Source organism: Chenopodium quinoa, unplaced genomic scaffold, assembly GCF_001683475.1.
Source record: "Chenopodium quinoa cultivar QQ74 unplaced genomic scaffold, ASM168347v1, whole genome shotgun sequence".
Lineage (NCBI taxonomy): Eukaryota > Viridiplantae > Streptophyta > Magnoliopsida > Caryophyllales > Amaranthaceae > Chenopodium > Chenopodium quinoa.
The window spans coordinates 4,240,284-4,256,309 of record NW_018742738.1 but is presented as its reverse complement, the minus strand read 5'-3'; the positions used below and the strand labels follow the sequence as shown (position 1 = coordinate 4,256,309).

The 16,026-nt window shown below is 33.4% G+C and overlaps 1 protein-coding gene and 1 long non-coding RNA gene across 6 annotated transcripts; both read left to right on the top strand.

Annotated features, from left to right (window-relative positions):
- The first annotated feature begins 6,900 nt into the window (after positions 1-6,900).
- LOC110724014 lies at positions 6,901-8,112 on the top strand. Its single transcript, XR_002511807.1, has 2 exons — positions 6,901-7,251; positions 7,943-8,112. It is a non-coding gene; the product is annotated as an uncharacterized LOC110724014 (long non-coding RNA).
- Positions 8,113-10,277: 2,165 nt separating this feature from the next.
- On the top strand, positions 10,278-15,615 carry LOC110724154. 5 transcript variants are annotated; one of them, XM_021903541.1, is made up of 9 exons: positions 10,278-10,457; positions 10,818-10,958; positions 11,415-11,630; positions 12,090-12,156; positions 12,881-12,933; positions 13,061-13,137; positions 13,369-13,436; positions 14,705-14,765; positions 15,180-15,615. In XM_021903541.1, exons 2-9 carry the CDS (start codon positions 10,939-10,941, stop codon positions 15,182-15,184), a joined length of 567 nt encoding a protein of 188 aa, XP_021759233.1. In that variant the 5' UTR covers positions 10,278-10,457; positions 10,818-10,938; the 3' UTR covers positions 15,185-15,615. The 5 variants fall into 5 exon arrangements, 3 of the variants coding, with proteins under 3 accessions (XP_021759233.1, XP_021759234.1, XP_021759236.1); XR_002511870.1 differs by lacking the exon at positions 14,705-14,765 and having other exon boundaries at positions 10,280-10,457; positions 13,369-13,968; XM_021903542.1 differs by lacking the exon at positions 14,705-14,765 and having other exon boundaries at positions 10,281-10,457; positions 15,180-15,599.
- The last annotated feature ends 411 nt before the right edge of the window (positions 15,616-16,026 follow it).

Below are 16,026 nucleotides of genomic sequence, written 5' to 3'. Positions count from 1 at the left end.
TCTAATCTTTATTTAACGCAAGATACTATGTGGAATTGATTAATTAATTATTTTAAAGGTGATCAAACAACACTAATTAATTAATTAAGGTTCTTTTAAACAAGAAAATAAATGTGATTTAACTAAGTGCTCGGGAATTTACTACTTCTCTTTGCTAGATCTCAATTTAGAACACTTATGGACTCCTTCTTGTTGGGGAACCTCTACCGTAGTAACAAAATATCAAAAGGGTGAGTATTTAGGAAAAGAGGGGCTAGGTTGCACAAGTTCATAAGTATTTCGTTAGAGTTTTAGGTTATTTTTTGTCTGTATAAGCCTCGGTTTAAGCTCTTATTTATAGGGAATGATTAGCTTTAAGGTTTCGAGCATTCTGCCGCAACAGGTGTCGTGCGCAACAGGATGAGTTGCGCGCGGCATCCCAGCGCAAGTGATTGGGTTGCGTTGCTATGGGCAGTGCAACTAATTATTTTGCGCGCGGCTTTATGGTAAGATTTGATTTTATATTTTCCATATAATTCTGAATCTTCCGCAGCGCAACTCTAGAAGTTGCGCTAGGAGTCGTGTGCAACTGAATTAGTTGCGCGCGGCAGCCTAGCGCGACTGTTTGAGATGCGCATGGCTTTTTCTGCGGCAGCAGTAAGATTTAACCTAGGCGCTCCTAAATCCGTCATTATTAGGTTTTAAGCACGAGCTTAAGCCTAATTATGATCGGGTTTAGTTAATTGGACCTTTGTTTTTTCTTTTATTTTTAATTTGGGCTAGTCTTTTGTGTATTATGGCTTAACCAGTTATCCATAAGTATTCTTCACTTTGATCCAACACGAAGATGTCTTTATTTATCGTCATTGCACTTCTTGTCGGGATAGGAGGCCAAAAGTAGATGTCTACACCAATTCACAAGAAAGTCAACAAAAAGAAAAAGGTAAGCCTCAAAAACTTTTTTCAAACCAAAATCAAAAAGAAAGAAAAATAAGAGAAAAGTAAAGAAAATAAAAGAAAAATAGGAAAATAAATATAGAGGAAAAGTAGGAAAATAAAGAAAGGAACAAAAATGCAAGTACGTAGAACATGTAATTCTCAATCATCAAACAAGTGGTCATTCGACAACAACGTCAATGACCCCAAACACTCTAAGGTGTTAGAAGCATTACATCCTCAAACCGTTCAACTTCTCCTAAACTAATCCGAATCTATGCATCCATGAAAAGAAAATAAGAATGATATCATCGGGCTTCCAAGCAATGCTAATAAAAATAAGGCGAAAAGTCTACCACCTTCATTAAGCTCCAAGAATCAATAGCATCATCAACAAAGCCAAGTGAGAAGAAAAATAGAAAATAGAGCTGTATATAAACAAATAAAATGGTTAGTAACTTCAAAACAATGTAAAATAAAGCAAACTTAAACAAAAAGAAACCACAAAGCAAAAAGCAAAAAGCAAAAAGCAAATGAAACTACCAAAAGAAAGTAAGAATAATCAAAGAAATCTAAAGAAACTAAACACTAAACTAGCAACTAATCATCTAAACGACAAGATTTGGATTGAAGGGGTTTGGATTCAAGGGATTTGGAATTTCTGATATTAGGGCTTTGGATCAACACAACAACATCATCATCAAAGCAATCAACACAACAACATCATCAAGAGAAAGAATAGTGATGAAAAGTGAGGAGTTTATAGGTACTACGCAGCGGAAAATCATGAATCATATTCATAAAAGTACCTAATCCCAAGATCACATGCATAACACACAAGACACATAATCATACCTTTGAAGCGTGAATTCCACGTAGCAATTTGATTGGAAAATTAGGGAGAGAATAGAGCCGCAAGCATTTCTCCTCTACTTAGTCCACGAGCTTCGAACGAGCCGTCCACCAATACTAGATTGGTCGAGTGGTTGAGGAAAATCGCGATCACCACCTTTAATGGACTAAGCCAACCACCACGATCCACCACCACCACGAACCACCACACTGGCGCCGAGGAGGAGAGAAAGTGTCGTGCGAGAGAGGAGTATGAGAGGGGTTGGTTTCGTGTTTGCTAATTCGGGTTTGATCAAACTGATCACTGAATTCTTACTTACTGCAAACCTTAGGCACCTAGTCTATTTATAATCACAGTATAACTAGACTAGGGTTAGGAAGCCAAAAACCCTTCAACTTACTCCTCATGGCCGGCCATAATAGAGGATGAGGCCCATCATAGGCCATGTCCTTTCGTGCCCTATCTAGACCCTTTGTGTGACCTAATAGGAATCGTCCAATTGGGCTTTAGGATATTTTACTAGCCCAAAATTGTTAGTACCTCTAGCAATGATAAAACGACGACCCTAATGTCCGACCTTAATTGTCTCCATAATTTGATCCATTGATATATCTAGTAATTGCACACGACGAAGACATAAATCCTTCAATCTTTCACTTGTTCGAGACAAGTGTGCAATATTAAAATTCCTTAAGTTAATATGTGTCGATTTGATAATATGATTGCATCACATGTCAAGATCTTATTAATCTACAAATCGTTTCTTGAAAATTGAGTGAGAATTACAAAACCAAATGATTACTGAGGAATGCATTTGAACGCGGCCACGTATTTTTTGAATTCTCCCTCTTCAAGCGGCCATGAAACATTTCCTAATTTAATAGGTAGACTCTATCCAATCTTGTGGCAACCAAAGCTCCCACTCAACTTTTGAAATAACTGGGAAACACACTTTATAATCTCCACTTACGGGCAGACGTTTGAGTGTACCACAGTCATAACATCCATTGAATGAAATCAATGTTCCACTCATGTTAAAGGAATCCACTAATATATCCAAAAGCTCTACACTTGAGCTTCAAGGAGGTTATAAGTTCGATCATGCATCATTCATGTATATCTAAGTGATTGGCCGAGCATCACTATGCCCCTATAGCCCATAAAACTACTTTATCCAATCAATCTTACATGTTAGTCCATTTATTGAAATCATTTATGTCCACTTTAATGATTTCGAACTAGGAACTTTAATAATATATGAATTTTGTTCACATGTGGGGTTTCATTCACCAGTTCATCAACCGGATGAGCCTATCAATTCATAATTATTTTGGACATTTTATTTAATTTCCAAAACCATAATTAAATAAGAGAAATAATAATTTCTATTTAAACATAATTCTGCAAATTGATGCATTCCTTATGTAACATGTTTTCTCAAAACATATACAACTTGAATTACAGAACTTGCTTCAATCCAAATCTTTGATATGACTCTCATATCTTAGTCTATGGAAGGGGTTTAGTAATTTCTCACTCATAATAAAACTTTGCAAATCACGACATCCCGCTTGTCATTGATCTCATAATTGAGGTGATATCACATATCTAATTGTTTAGATTTGTGATGTGACCCTGATTCCTTTGTTTTGGCAAAGGTATCCTTTAGTCATAAGACAATTTGATCCAAACTTCCTCTTTAACTACTCTTACTGTAGCTACATGCATATATTCTGACTTTGATTATGCGACAGCACTCTGCTTTGAACACTTCAAGCTTACTGTCCTTCTTCATACATACACGAATATGCATCTAAATCAACATCTAGAGTCATCTTGTCTGTTTGGTAACTTGCATTCGTATAACCTTTTGACAACTTATTCACTTTTAACACCATTAGCTAGAAATAATCCTTTAGTCCTTCTCAAGTACTCAAGGATTTTCTCTTTGCAACTTTTAGTATGCTTGTTCTGAATTTTCTTGAAAATTGCTACACATGCACAAGTCATATGTAACATCTTGCTTTGTACATATCATGGCACATATAATGGACCCTTTTCGAAAAGCATAAGGTACACTATCCATACAACTCAACTCTATTAGCTTTTGAAGGCACTGAGTTTTACTGAGTTTAATACCATAAAACATGGGAAGATATCCTCTCTCATATTATTGCTTCATGAACTTGTCAAGATCCTTATCACCATAAGTGTCTTGATTCATTCCAATCATTCTTCAAGATTCACTTCATGGATCATGATTCCCAATATGTACTCAACATCTCTAAGTCTTTCATATTAAAACAACTCTCTAACCATTGCTTGACTTATTCAAGCATTGATATGTCATTTCATATGAACTGTATGTCATCTACATACATGAATAAGAAGACAAATTTCTCCCACTAAACTTCTTGTCTCTACAAGATTCCTTTTCGTTCTTTGAGGAAATCAAATTGTTTGATTACCTAATCGAAACAAATGTTCTAACTCCTTGATGCTTACATCAATCCATTAAATGTATTTCTTAAATTTGCAAAACTTTCTAGGATTTCTGGATTTCAAAATTATTAGGTTGTATCATATACATATCCTCCATAAAGAACATTTCATGAAGGTGATTTTGATCTCCAATGCTAAACTTCGAAATCGGAATCAGCAATCACTAGAATAATCTGAATAGGCTTACGCAACTAATAGGTTTGACCCTATTTATAAGACTATCATAGACTAGCACATCTTTACAGACATGGAGTCCATACTAGATTTCTTGGCTTTAGGCCATTTCCAGAGTTGGAAATTATCCAAAGCTTGCTTGTAGGGCATGGGTTCTAACCATTCCAATAGGAAAATTTTAGAATCCACCTTTTCTTAGAATTTCAACAAACTGTTTGTTTTGATCCCAAGTAACCTACAATAGGTATGAGCAACAATAAAATTATTCTCTTCAACTCTTTGAAGCCTTTTATTCAAGTGGGACGATAGAAGCATCGCTAGTGGAATTAGCTTACTTCGACATATGGTTTATCAAATTAACTGATAGCATTACTCATCGTATATTTTGTTCAATATATTATCGTGATTTCTATATCTCATATTGCATAAACTAATTTCTATATAATTATTGTGGTATGTGAGAATATTCGTCTAAAATATAATATGGTGTATTTACAACATTGATGTAAACTTTCAAAGAGATAAGTATATTTTAGTGGGCTTACAGTTGTAATGAAATTGACCGTGATTCCTACAAAAGTGAGTTAGTGTATATTCCCATCTTCTCTAGTTTTCTTGTTTCTTTCTTTGCTTGAATAACTTCATCATTTTTCCCTTTGGTTGGATTTTGTTTTGCTCGAGGACGAGCAAAAGGGAATTTGATCCGTGCCATTTATGGCACCTTTAGGTTATGTTTTCTTTATATTTCTATGCTCGTTTTTAGTCGTTTATGTCGTGTTTTTAAGGAATAATGCTCGATTTGCGTGTTTGTGTGTTAGTTTAGAGAAATGCGTGCTTTTAATGGTTTTCTATATATTTTATTCATTTCTCGGCTATTTCTCTCGCTTCTCCGTTTCCTTGTCTTGTTTTGTAGGTACGCCGAGTTCCCGCAGATTTAATAATCAAAGAGGGAGCTCAAGTTCATTCAAGGAATTTAACAGAGCCGAGTTAGGGAAGCCAAGCACGCAAGTCAAGCCGAGCTGAGCAAACTCTGCAAGCACCAAGAAGTCGTGCATCGCAGCAGCCCCGAGCGTTCTTGCGCGTAGCTAGCAGCCACGCACCCAGCAGCACAGCCGCGGGCTGGCCGCGAGCGCGGGCCTTTCTACCGTGGGCGCGGGCTGCTGCAACCCTTCAAAAGCCATTTTTCGACCAGGAAATTCCCGAGGGCAGGTCGCGGGCTCCCTGAGGGCATGGGTTTCAGCCAAGGGCGCGGGTTTGGGGGTTTTCTCCTTCGCGGGCGCGAATTTCTGGGTTTTACGTACGATTTCCTTTATTTTCTCCTTTTGTATATATAGTGTACGACCTTCTTTATTCTTCATACATGAAATACTTTAGATTAGAATAGTTTCTCTCTCTAGAATTAGGTTAGATTAGGAGGTTCTCTCTCTAGATTAGGAGTAGTTTTAGAGAGAGAAAGTGAAGGATTTCAATGGTGATTGAGATATTGATGATTCAAGTGTGACAATTGTGTTCAAGATCTTCTCTATTATCAATAAGCATTCTTAACTCTATCTCACCTTATTTTTGTATTTAATTTCATGTTTGTTTGGATTGATTTTGATGTTTGATGCTTGAGTAGTGTAGTTGTTCGTGTTATATTGTTGATTCTTGATTTCTTTAGTTGATTGTTAATAGATGATGATAGTTGAGTAGTTGTTGGCTAGGAATTGGGTGAAACTTGTATGATTGATTAATTGTGATTAATTTGGGAATTGTGTTGATTGATTGTTAAGATTAAAGTGATTAGTGAAGGTTTTCATGTGTGTAATTCGATTAGGCCTTGAGAATTATGCTAGATTGCATTGTAATTGCTAATGACACGAACAATTGATTTAGGAATTGAAATTATCGATTGGTTTTAATTGTGGTTCTCTTAGTTTGTTATTCATATTGATCCCTAGCTTAAAAATTAGGAGATAGCTCTTTAATTCCAATTGATTGCTCTTATCATTAGTCTTCACAACCATTGATTGACATGCTCTTCCCAAGTTGTTGCAATTGACATGATTACTTGTTGATCCCCGTTCCTAGTGTTTTATCTCCTTGGTTACTTGTTTCGTACTACTACAAAAATAGCCAAAGAGACCCAAAATAAGAGACCGGTTAAGTGCATAACAGGTCTCTTATTGAGGAGAGACCGATTATCTTGAATGATAGGTCTCTCGAGATATCAAGGAGACTGGTCATTTAAGAAAATAGGTATCTTGGGATTTTTTTAAAAAGTTGAGGAATATGGAGGGACCCGTCATTTTAGATGACAGGTCTCAAGTAATATCCAAGAAATCGGTCAATTAACATAACCGGTCTCAAGTAATATCCAAGAAATCGGTCAATTAACATAACCGGTCTCAAGTAATATCCAAGAAACCGGTCAATTAACATAACCGGTCTCAAGTAATATCCAAGAAACCGACCAATTAACATAACCGGTCTCTTGGATGTTGTTTTTGAAAATATGAGAAATTTGATTCACCCGCATATATTGAGGCAGCCATAATTAAGCCGATTAAGTACCAAACCCTAGAACATACTTTTCATTTTCTCACTATAGTCCTCCGCCACTTTGCACTCTCAACTCATTTCATTTCATCTTTTCTTTTTATCTCTTCTCCCTCCTCTCACCATCTCAATTTGTTTTCCTCTTGCTTGATCATTTTTTCTGGTTTCTAGGGTGAGTCTCACACATAAAATTTCATCCTTTACTTCTTTCTCAATCTCAAGAAGTTATCTACCCTCTATCATTTCAAATTTTCAAGATCTATTACAAGGTGAGTTTTGTATTATTTTTTGTTATTAAGGGTTGATCTTCATTTTTTTTCAGTTTTTTTTAATGAAAAATCTGAATTTATTATAATAATGCTATTTAACATCCTTTTTTATTGTTAAAACAATAATTTGTCCGATTTTTAGTTTAGCCGATAGTAGATTTTTTGTTTGCTTGTTAATGTTTTCGTTTCAAAAATTATTTTCTCCAATTTATTATGATATTTTTGTTTAAAAACACCTTTCATAGTCAGATATACTATTTTTTCGTTATTATTGCTTACTTCTTTCATATGAAATCAGATCTAGTAATTTTTGTCTTTATTAATTTCGCATTTGATTTTCTATTTCTGTTTCCATTTCCAATTTCGAATTCAGCGCTTTAGGTTTAAGTTATGGTATTTTTTTTTAAAAAAATTCCTTTGAGATTTTAATGACGAATTGTTCTGTAACTTGTCTTTGATTTCTTTTTTTTGCTTTGGTTGTGTTCAATATCATTTTAAACGAATTTTACTTTGGATTCTCGTAAGTCATTAGTTAAACTGAACAATTTCTCAATTTTTTTTATTGTAAACGAATTTTAGTTTGTTATTTTTTTTTCAAGTTTTTGTTCATTGTTATGATTTATTTTCTGGATAATAATATTTGCTTTTTTTTTCTTTTTTTTTTTTGACATGTCTATATCTGTGGTTGTAGGTACCGATCTTTCAAGTTTCAAGTTTGAATAGAAGAAATCTGTAATTGAAGATCTGGGTAGTTTATAGTCGTCATTTCCAAAATTTCATTTTGATTTATGTATTGAAATCTGTAATTACTATGTACGTAATTTTTGAGGTGTATGAAATGCAAGAATATTTTTTTTTTAATTTCTTATTTAATAATTCTGTCAAAAAAAAAAACTTCTTATTTAATAATGGAAAAAATTAATAAAATTAAAAAAATTATTATTAATGAATTGTAATTATAAAAAAATCTTTTTTTTTTAATTTAAAATGAGACCAAAGAGACTTGTTAAGCTAAAAAGCGGTCTCATTTTTCTCAAAAAAGAGACTGCTTATTTAAGATATGCGGTCTCAGTTTTCTGAAAACAGAGACTGCTTTTCTTAAAAATGCAGTCTCAATATCCTTAAAAATTGAGACCCCTTATGTTTAAGAGGCGGTCTTAACTTTCACATTCTAGAGACCGCCTCTAATAAAGAACTCTCTTTACTAAAGAGACCGCTGCGCTAGACACCGCCTCTGAGGCAGTCTCTTTGGCTAGTTTGGACGGGTCTCTTTGGCCAATTTTGTAGTAGTGTTGTTAGTTGTTAGTTTCCTCTCTTACCTTCGATTTCGACCCAGCTTAGGCGCATAATTGAAAATGCTTGAACATTATCGTTCCTTTGGGTTCGACCCTTGACTTGCCTCTATACTCGTATTTAGGTTTGTTAAGTTTTTATAAATTTAGTTTGACCGAGAGAAGATTAGATAACGACCTAGTTTTCCCCTTGTCAACATCTTACCTGAAGATTGAGCATATAAAATTTAGTGAAATTACTATTTGTATTTGCAAGAGAACTATCATGTCAATTATGAATAATCTAAAGAATATCATTGGGATACTTATGCATAAGACTGTTTTATAATGGTCTAGAAGAACCATGATCATTGTATATAATCACATGTGTTATATTAATACGAGATTGAAGAGCAACATTAATAATATCATGTGTTGCCATTAAGGATTGTTTGATCAAATAATAATCATCAATTTCTATTATTCACGACCTATAGAAGAAGGCGTAACCGCATAAGTTTAACTTTTGAAGTAACTTTATTCAAACAGAGCTTTGGAATGATACAGTTATAAATCCATACATGGTGAAGACACTATATATATTCACGTGAAGACTTATAGATACAAATTCAAACTAGGAGGGTTGAAAAGCAAGGAATGATATTATACTACATATAAGAAGACACCTAGTCATATTGGATTCATTGCAGCACTAGATAATTTCAAGTTATGTATTTATCATGGGGAGAAAATACGCGCTGCACTCTTTTTCCCTTTACCATGACTTTGTCCCACATTAGGTTTTCCTGGTAAGCCTTTTTTAACGAGGCAACATCCCGATTGTATTACGAAGAATGTTGTTCTTTTTTTCCTTAATTAGGTTTTTATCCCATAGGGTTTTAACTATTAAGGTTTTAATGAGACACAATATTTGATAATGGACATCCAGGGGAGTGTTATGAAAATATTGTGTGGATATCCATTATCCTTATATCATTTCGAAATATTATAGATTTAGGGTTTATTATTTTCTAAGCAAACCCTAATTATTGTATTCTATGTATATATACCCCTAATATATGGAATAATAGATATCTCTATTCTCTCCCAATCTCATATTTTCTCTCTATTTTATAACATCAACCCAGTTTTTTATTTTTCCTGTTTTAATTTCGATCCAGCTAACGGCCGCCCCGGGGCGTTAGTTAAGGTATAAATATTTATATATTACTTATCATCAATTTATTAATTATTACTCATTTAATATGATTATATGTCCATAAAACAATGTAACAAAATCAAATTTCAATAGATTAACAATTAATGCTACTTTTCATTTAAGATATTCAATTCTCCATGATCTCATATATTTCCCATGAGTCATAGAACGATACAAGAGTAGTATTACAATTAAGAGTATACATTTTTTTCCTTCATATCATCTTTTTTTTTTTTTTTTTTTATTTTGGAAGAAAAGCTTCATGTCTACTATAAATTTGTAGTTACTTTTTCCCCATTTTTTCCATTATATTGATTCCAAATCCAAAAAAATAATAGAAATTAGAATCTATAGACCTTACAAAACATGCAAAACTAAATACTGTTCTTATGAACAGTGAACTCTGGTGCTATTACAAAGACACCCCTATATTTAATGAATTGCCGAAATTGCCCTTTCTTAGCCAAGTGCATTATGTGTGACAACTGTAATTGAAAGTGGACCCCTTGCTTCATTATCACCGACTTTCCTCTCTCTGATTTCATCTCAGAAGGAAAGGTCAGAGCATTTCTTTAGGGGAAACAAGGAGAGAGAAAGCTAGAGAGGGAAAACTTCAGCAACTTGCTCAAGACCACCGATCATCCCTTTCGATGGTGCTTCCAATTCTTCGTGTCTGAGATTGTGGAAGACGATTTTCAGATCGTCACATTCATCAGGTTCGAACTCTTTCCTCTTTCTCGATTTAGTTTCAGATTTTTAGGCTTTACTTGCTCGATTGTCGTGGATTTTTTGCACATATGTCCCTGTTGATTTGGATATGTTTTCTAATTTTTTGGGTTGAATCTTTGTGGGTGTATTTGTGTGAAATTATTTCGTTTTTCATGGGGTTGAATCCTTTTTTGTGCTATTTTTTTTGGGTAATTTTTCTTAATTAATAATCTGAATTTTGATTGATACATTTTTTTTTTGTAATTCTTCTTAATTAATCTGAATTTCGATTGAAAAATCGAAGATAATTCTTCTTAATTAATTTTCTGGATTTCGATTGAAAAATCAAACTATTTTTCTTGATGAAGGAGTGGTGATTTCGGCGTTTTGATTTTGACCTGAGAAAGGAAAAAAAAAAGGGAGAGAACTGGCTTAATTTATATATGCCGATGAAAGGAAAACTGCTGCGGAAGTCTGAAGATACTTTGAATGCTTACAAAGCTGCTCAGGTTTGTGTGTTTTCTTTAATTTTTCTGTTTTTTTTTTTGTTTTTTTTGTTATTTTTTGTTATTTTGTTTTGTTTTGTTTTTTTTTTCTTCTGGTTTTTAGGGTTTAGATGTTCACTTTTGCGCAGATCTATCTGAAAAAAAGATTTAATTCGATTTTATTTGTTATTTTGAATTTATTATCTGATTTTGCTGCTCTATATACTGAGATATGGAAAAATATCTGAGATTCGAGCTAACAATCGCTAAACAAGTGCTTAATTCTGTTTGTTAAGTTACTGAACATAGTATATTGGTCGAATGACTGTGATTTGATACTTGAAAATATGCATATATTAGATGTAGTTTGTATAATTAAGAAAATTCATGCAGTTTTATAGGAGTATTTAATTTTATGTATAGCTGTTCTACCCAAAGTGCACCTCGACTGATCTCTTCTTGGATAAAACCTCCTGCAGGGCTCACCAAAATAAATGCTGATGCACACATCACGGCTCAATATGTGGGTCTTGGTGCGGTTGCTCGAGATGAACACGGGGAGCTGCTGTGGGCTGTTGTTCGAAGGGTGCCTGCGGGATTAGAGGTGGAGGCAGCAGAAGCTGAAGCGGTGCGCTTTGGAATGCAAATTGCACATAGGTTGGGCATCTTGAACATCTGGATTGAGACTCTGCTAAGGTATTTCAGAGATTGATAACAACTTCACAGGCTATTCTCCAATTTGCATAATTTATGATGATATTAGGGTATGTCAAGTATGTTTAATGTTTTTATTTCGTCACATGTGAGAAGGGTAGGCAACTCGGTAGCCCATCTTGTAGCTCAGTGGGAGACTCGTAATGTTTCAGAACTTGTTTGTATGAGTCCGTTTCCCCAAAGCATTATCTCTTTGGAGAAATTTGTTTTGTAATAATATATGCCTAACCTTTCCTAAAAATAAATAAATAAATAAATAAAATCCAACCATTTCAAGCATATAAAAGAGAAACAAGTTTAGCTAAAGCTTCATTACCTTTTAATAATAGCAATTAACAAACTGGAATTTCTCATTTATATTCTACACTTTTTATCTTCATTTCCCTCTTATTTTTACTTCTTTTAATACAATTTCTTTGAATTTTCTCAATTTTCTTGCAGAACAAACTTGTTCTTCATCATATTATTTTGGGTTTTATCTTTTTCTGGAAAATTTCTCACCGGAAAGGTATAATTCTGCTCTATTTTACTTTGATATTCTAGAGTTTGATTTGTTGCTTCTTTTTTTTTTGGATGGGTGTTTGTTTTCGTGCAAATTTATGCATGGGTTCTTTCATTTAATTGTTTTTGTTTTCTCTTTACTAATTATTTCATATTCTTAGTAATGTTGTCAATTTTTTTATGTCATTTGATGAATATGATGCTCTTACGTAGAATGGGTACTTAGATTTGTTACTTATTTACTTTGTAAGTTGGAAAAGTTACCCACAATTAGGGAATGATAAAAAGAACAAGGCTACATTTAATCGTCTGTTGTTAAATTATGGCCAATTTTAAGTTTCATCAAAGTTTTGTAAAAGATTGATAGAATTTTCTTTACATTTTTGAAAATGGCAACTTCGAGGAACAAAACATGTTTTTCTTGCTATTTTGATAAAAAAAAATCTGAATTACAGCCTAAACCAATTACAGTCATTTAAACTCTAAAAATGACAAAACCAGCCACGCTAGATCAGCTGCCCGAATTAGGTTATATTTGCACCATTATTGTTAAAATCGGTTTGAAATTTATTTATTTTGTGTTCTTTTGTATGAGTGATGTATGAGTAGTTGTTTCATGAAGATTGGTTGTGCTTTATTGTTTCTTCCTTTAAGGTTGTGTTCATTTCCCTTTTTTCGTTGTATTTCTTGTACCTTGATTATGAGCGGTGCTTTAATTTCTATATATGCAGAAATGGAGGGTGAAAAATAATTTCGAGATTATGGGGTGTTTTGATTCAATTTGGTAAAAAATTGGGATTATATGCCCTTGCATTTTAAAGTTAGAGTCTTATTTATTTATTTATTTATTTATTTATTTATCTATTTGATTAAGATCTTTCAGTATCTAATTGATTATTTTCTTAATGAAGTCTGCTAGAGGTTTTCATTACTTGGGGACTATCGATTTTGCTGCTAGATGGTCAAGATGCAAGTGAATCAGTTTCAGGTAAAGTCTGCAACTTTAAATCAGTGCATGGCAGAGGTGATTGAAGTTAGTTATGTTAAATGTAGCATGCTCTTAAAAAGACAAATCAAGTTCGTAACATTCTAACATGTAGTTGCAATATATATAGTGTTTTAATTCGTTTTACTTGCAGTGGTTTGTGTTCAATAAAATACGAGATCATAAGCCTTATATGCTCTATGCCTTGAATCTTCCCAATTTGTCTTATGACAGGGGATAAAACGAAGGATGTGGCTCCAAACCATGCTGCTTCTTCAGGGAAAGGTCCTATCCTTGATGTGGTAATCCTTCTTAACTCGCAACTATACTTGCTATGATGTGTGCTACTTGGTTCTACAGGAACAACTTCATCTTTGAAAACATAATATTGAACATAGTGTATACAACTATGGGATTTGTAAAATGTATGGCCGTTATACACACAAAATATTCGTTAGAACTGCAGCTCATGACTACCCTTCTGCATCAAGTTGGATTTCCCTCTCCCCCCATCCTCTCTGAAGGTATTATCATGTTGAATGTCGACGCTAATTTGATCTCTAGGTCACATGTTGGGTTGGGGATCGCTGTAAAAAACGAGCTTGCAATTGGGCAGTGTTTGCTTACTTTAGTTAAGAGGTATGAAGGGCTGTGGGAAGTAGAACAAACAACACACTTTTCCTTAAACCACTTTTAATGGTTTTCTCTTATATATCAACTTTAACTTTATAAAGTTTGCCTCTGAATTATTTTTTCAACAGATTTGGTTTCATGTTTTAATTTAGGGAAAATATGGAACACAGCTAACCTACTTCTGTACTGAAACCCGCTAAGGTATTTACTTTGTATAGATAAATCTGGGAGAGAGTTTTGCTTGTTAGATGTCTCTGTAATAGTCATACTGTAAACACTCGTATTTTTTTCATCCTTGTTAGAATTCAAAAGGTAATCTTAGGGTCTTTGTGTGCAAATGTGAGGAACTTTTCCAAGGTCTTTTTTTCCCTTCGTGTTATGGTAGTGTGTGGGATTGCTGTGTGGTGCTTGTGAGTTAGTTGTTGTGGTGTGATTGTTCTTGTGTTCTTCTTGAGTATCATTGTTCTGTGCTTGTTGCTACTGCAAGGGTTGTTTGTTTTGTTTGGGGCTGTTGTGCTTCCTTTCTAAATTGAGTACTTGTGTGTGTGTGTGTGTGATTTTGATTTATGGATAACTAATTCAATGGCTCTTACTTAGAAACTTGCTACTAAGGTATCTCTTCATTTCCATGGTTTCCTTTATTTAGTTCATTTTAAAATTAAGAATTTCTCAATTCAATTTGATAAGAAATTGGGGGCTTTTGATTTAATTGAGTTCGTTTAAAATTGAGGGGTTTTCTCGAATCAATTCAATCGTTTTAAAATTGTAGTTTTCCAGTTTAAATCAATTAATTCATTATTTTGGGGTAGTTTCGATGCAATTTGGTAAAAAATATAGGGATTTGATTTCTCTGCATTCTAAAGTTAGGGCTTTATTTATCTATTTATTTATTTGATTAAGATTGCTAAATGTCTAATTGATTATTTTCTTAATGAAGGTTGTTAGAAAATTAGCTCTGACTAGCATCTTGAAATTGTTGCTCTTCGGTAAATTGTCATGTAATAAAAGACGACTCCAATAATTGTTTATTAAAAGATTTAATGATTTCAAAATTGAGCTAATTGTTTTAAATTATCTTCAATGATTACACCTTTATAACACTCTTGATCCAAAATGGACAGCCATGTATTGCTTTATTATACGAGAGTGCTCAACTATCCATTTATTTTCTTTTGTAGTAATTGTGAACTTGAAATCCTGTATTATACTACCTGTATTATACTATTATCAAACTTTATGCTTTTGATTAGGGATCAATAAATGTCTGTTAATAGATAAAGCAGTAAGGTATGCTTGCAAAAACAAGAAAACTGTCTAAAGTTATATGATGCCACTACAAGTGTGATATCAAGAATTCCTTATTTTCATCTGAAATATTTGGTTTTGATTAATTGGAGTTCTGACTCTTTCAGGTTAATTCTAAGGTAGCAACTGCAGGTATGCAGCTCATTGCATGAAGCATATAGCGATGACAATTATGACTTCAAATGCAACAGATCGCTTTTCTTTATCTTCTTGTTCAGGCAAAACAAAATGTGAGCTTCACAAGTGTTTACAAATATATAGTACGGAGTAATAATATTGAGCTTTGTAGCTTTTTGGCTTGTTATTTTACACATTTTTAGATCCATTTTTTACATCGAGAATTTTCTTAGTAGGCCCGAAATTCTATACTTTGTAAATTATCTTCTAATTATGTGTTTGATATAGCTTGATTTAATTCTTGTCAAACTGGGCATTTAATATGTTCTTTAAGATACATGTATAATCTAAGAATATGATCAATTTGTTTTGTTCTGGATTATTTGGAGTGGAAGTTGTTGCATTTCAAATTGTTAGCTGGTTGTACATTAAGCTTCTGTTTTTTCCTCACTAACTGCACAATAAGCTTTTAAAGGTGAAAACATCCTATTTTCTGGGTTATTAAAGAGGATTATTGTAAGATGGGTAATTTTTAAACGCATCACTTTTACTTATATTGCCCTAAATAACACTAGCCTCTTTCCTCAATAGGTAGAGCATTATGCAAATTTGCGCTTTAACTCCATGTTTTTATTTGTCAAACTACTTTATATGCTTTGGATGTAGGAAGTAGTCCAATCAATTTCTTAATGCGTTTCACTTTGGAGATTGTATGCATATGATATCATGATACATATTTACATCGACACCTGTACTTTTGATATTTTAGAGAGAGACTTTTTAGGTGAAATTTAGGAGATGAAAATAAGTTTAAGAAACTTTCAAAACTACTCAAAA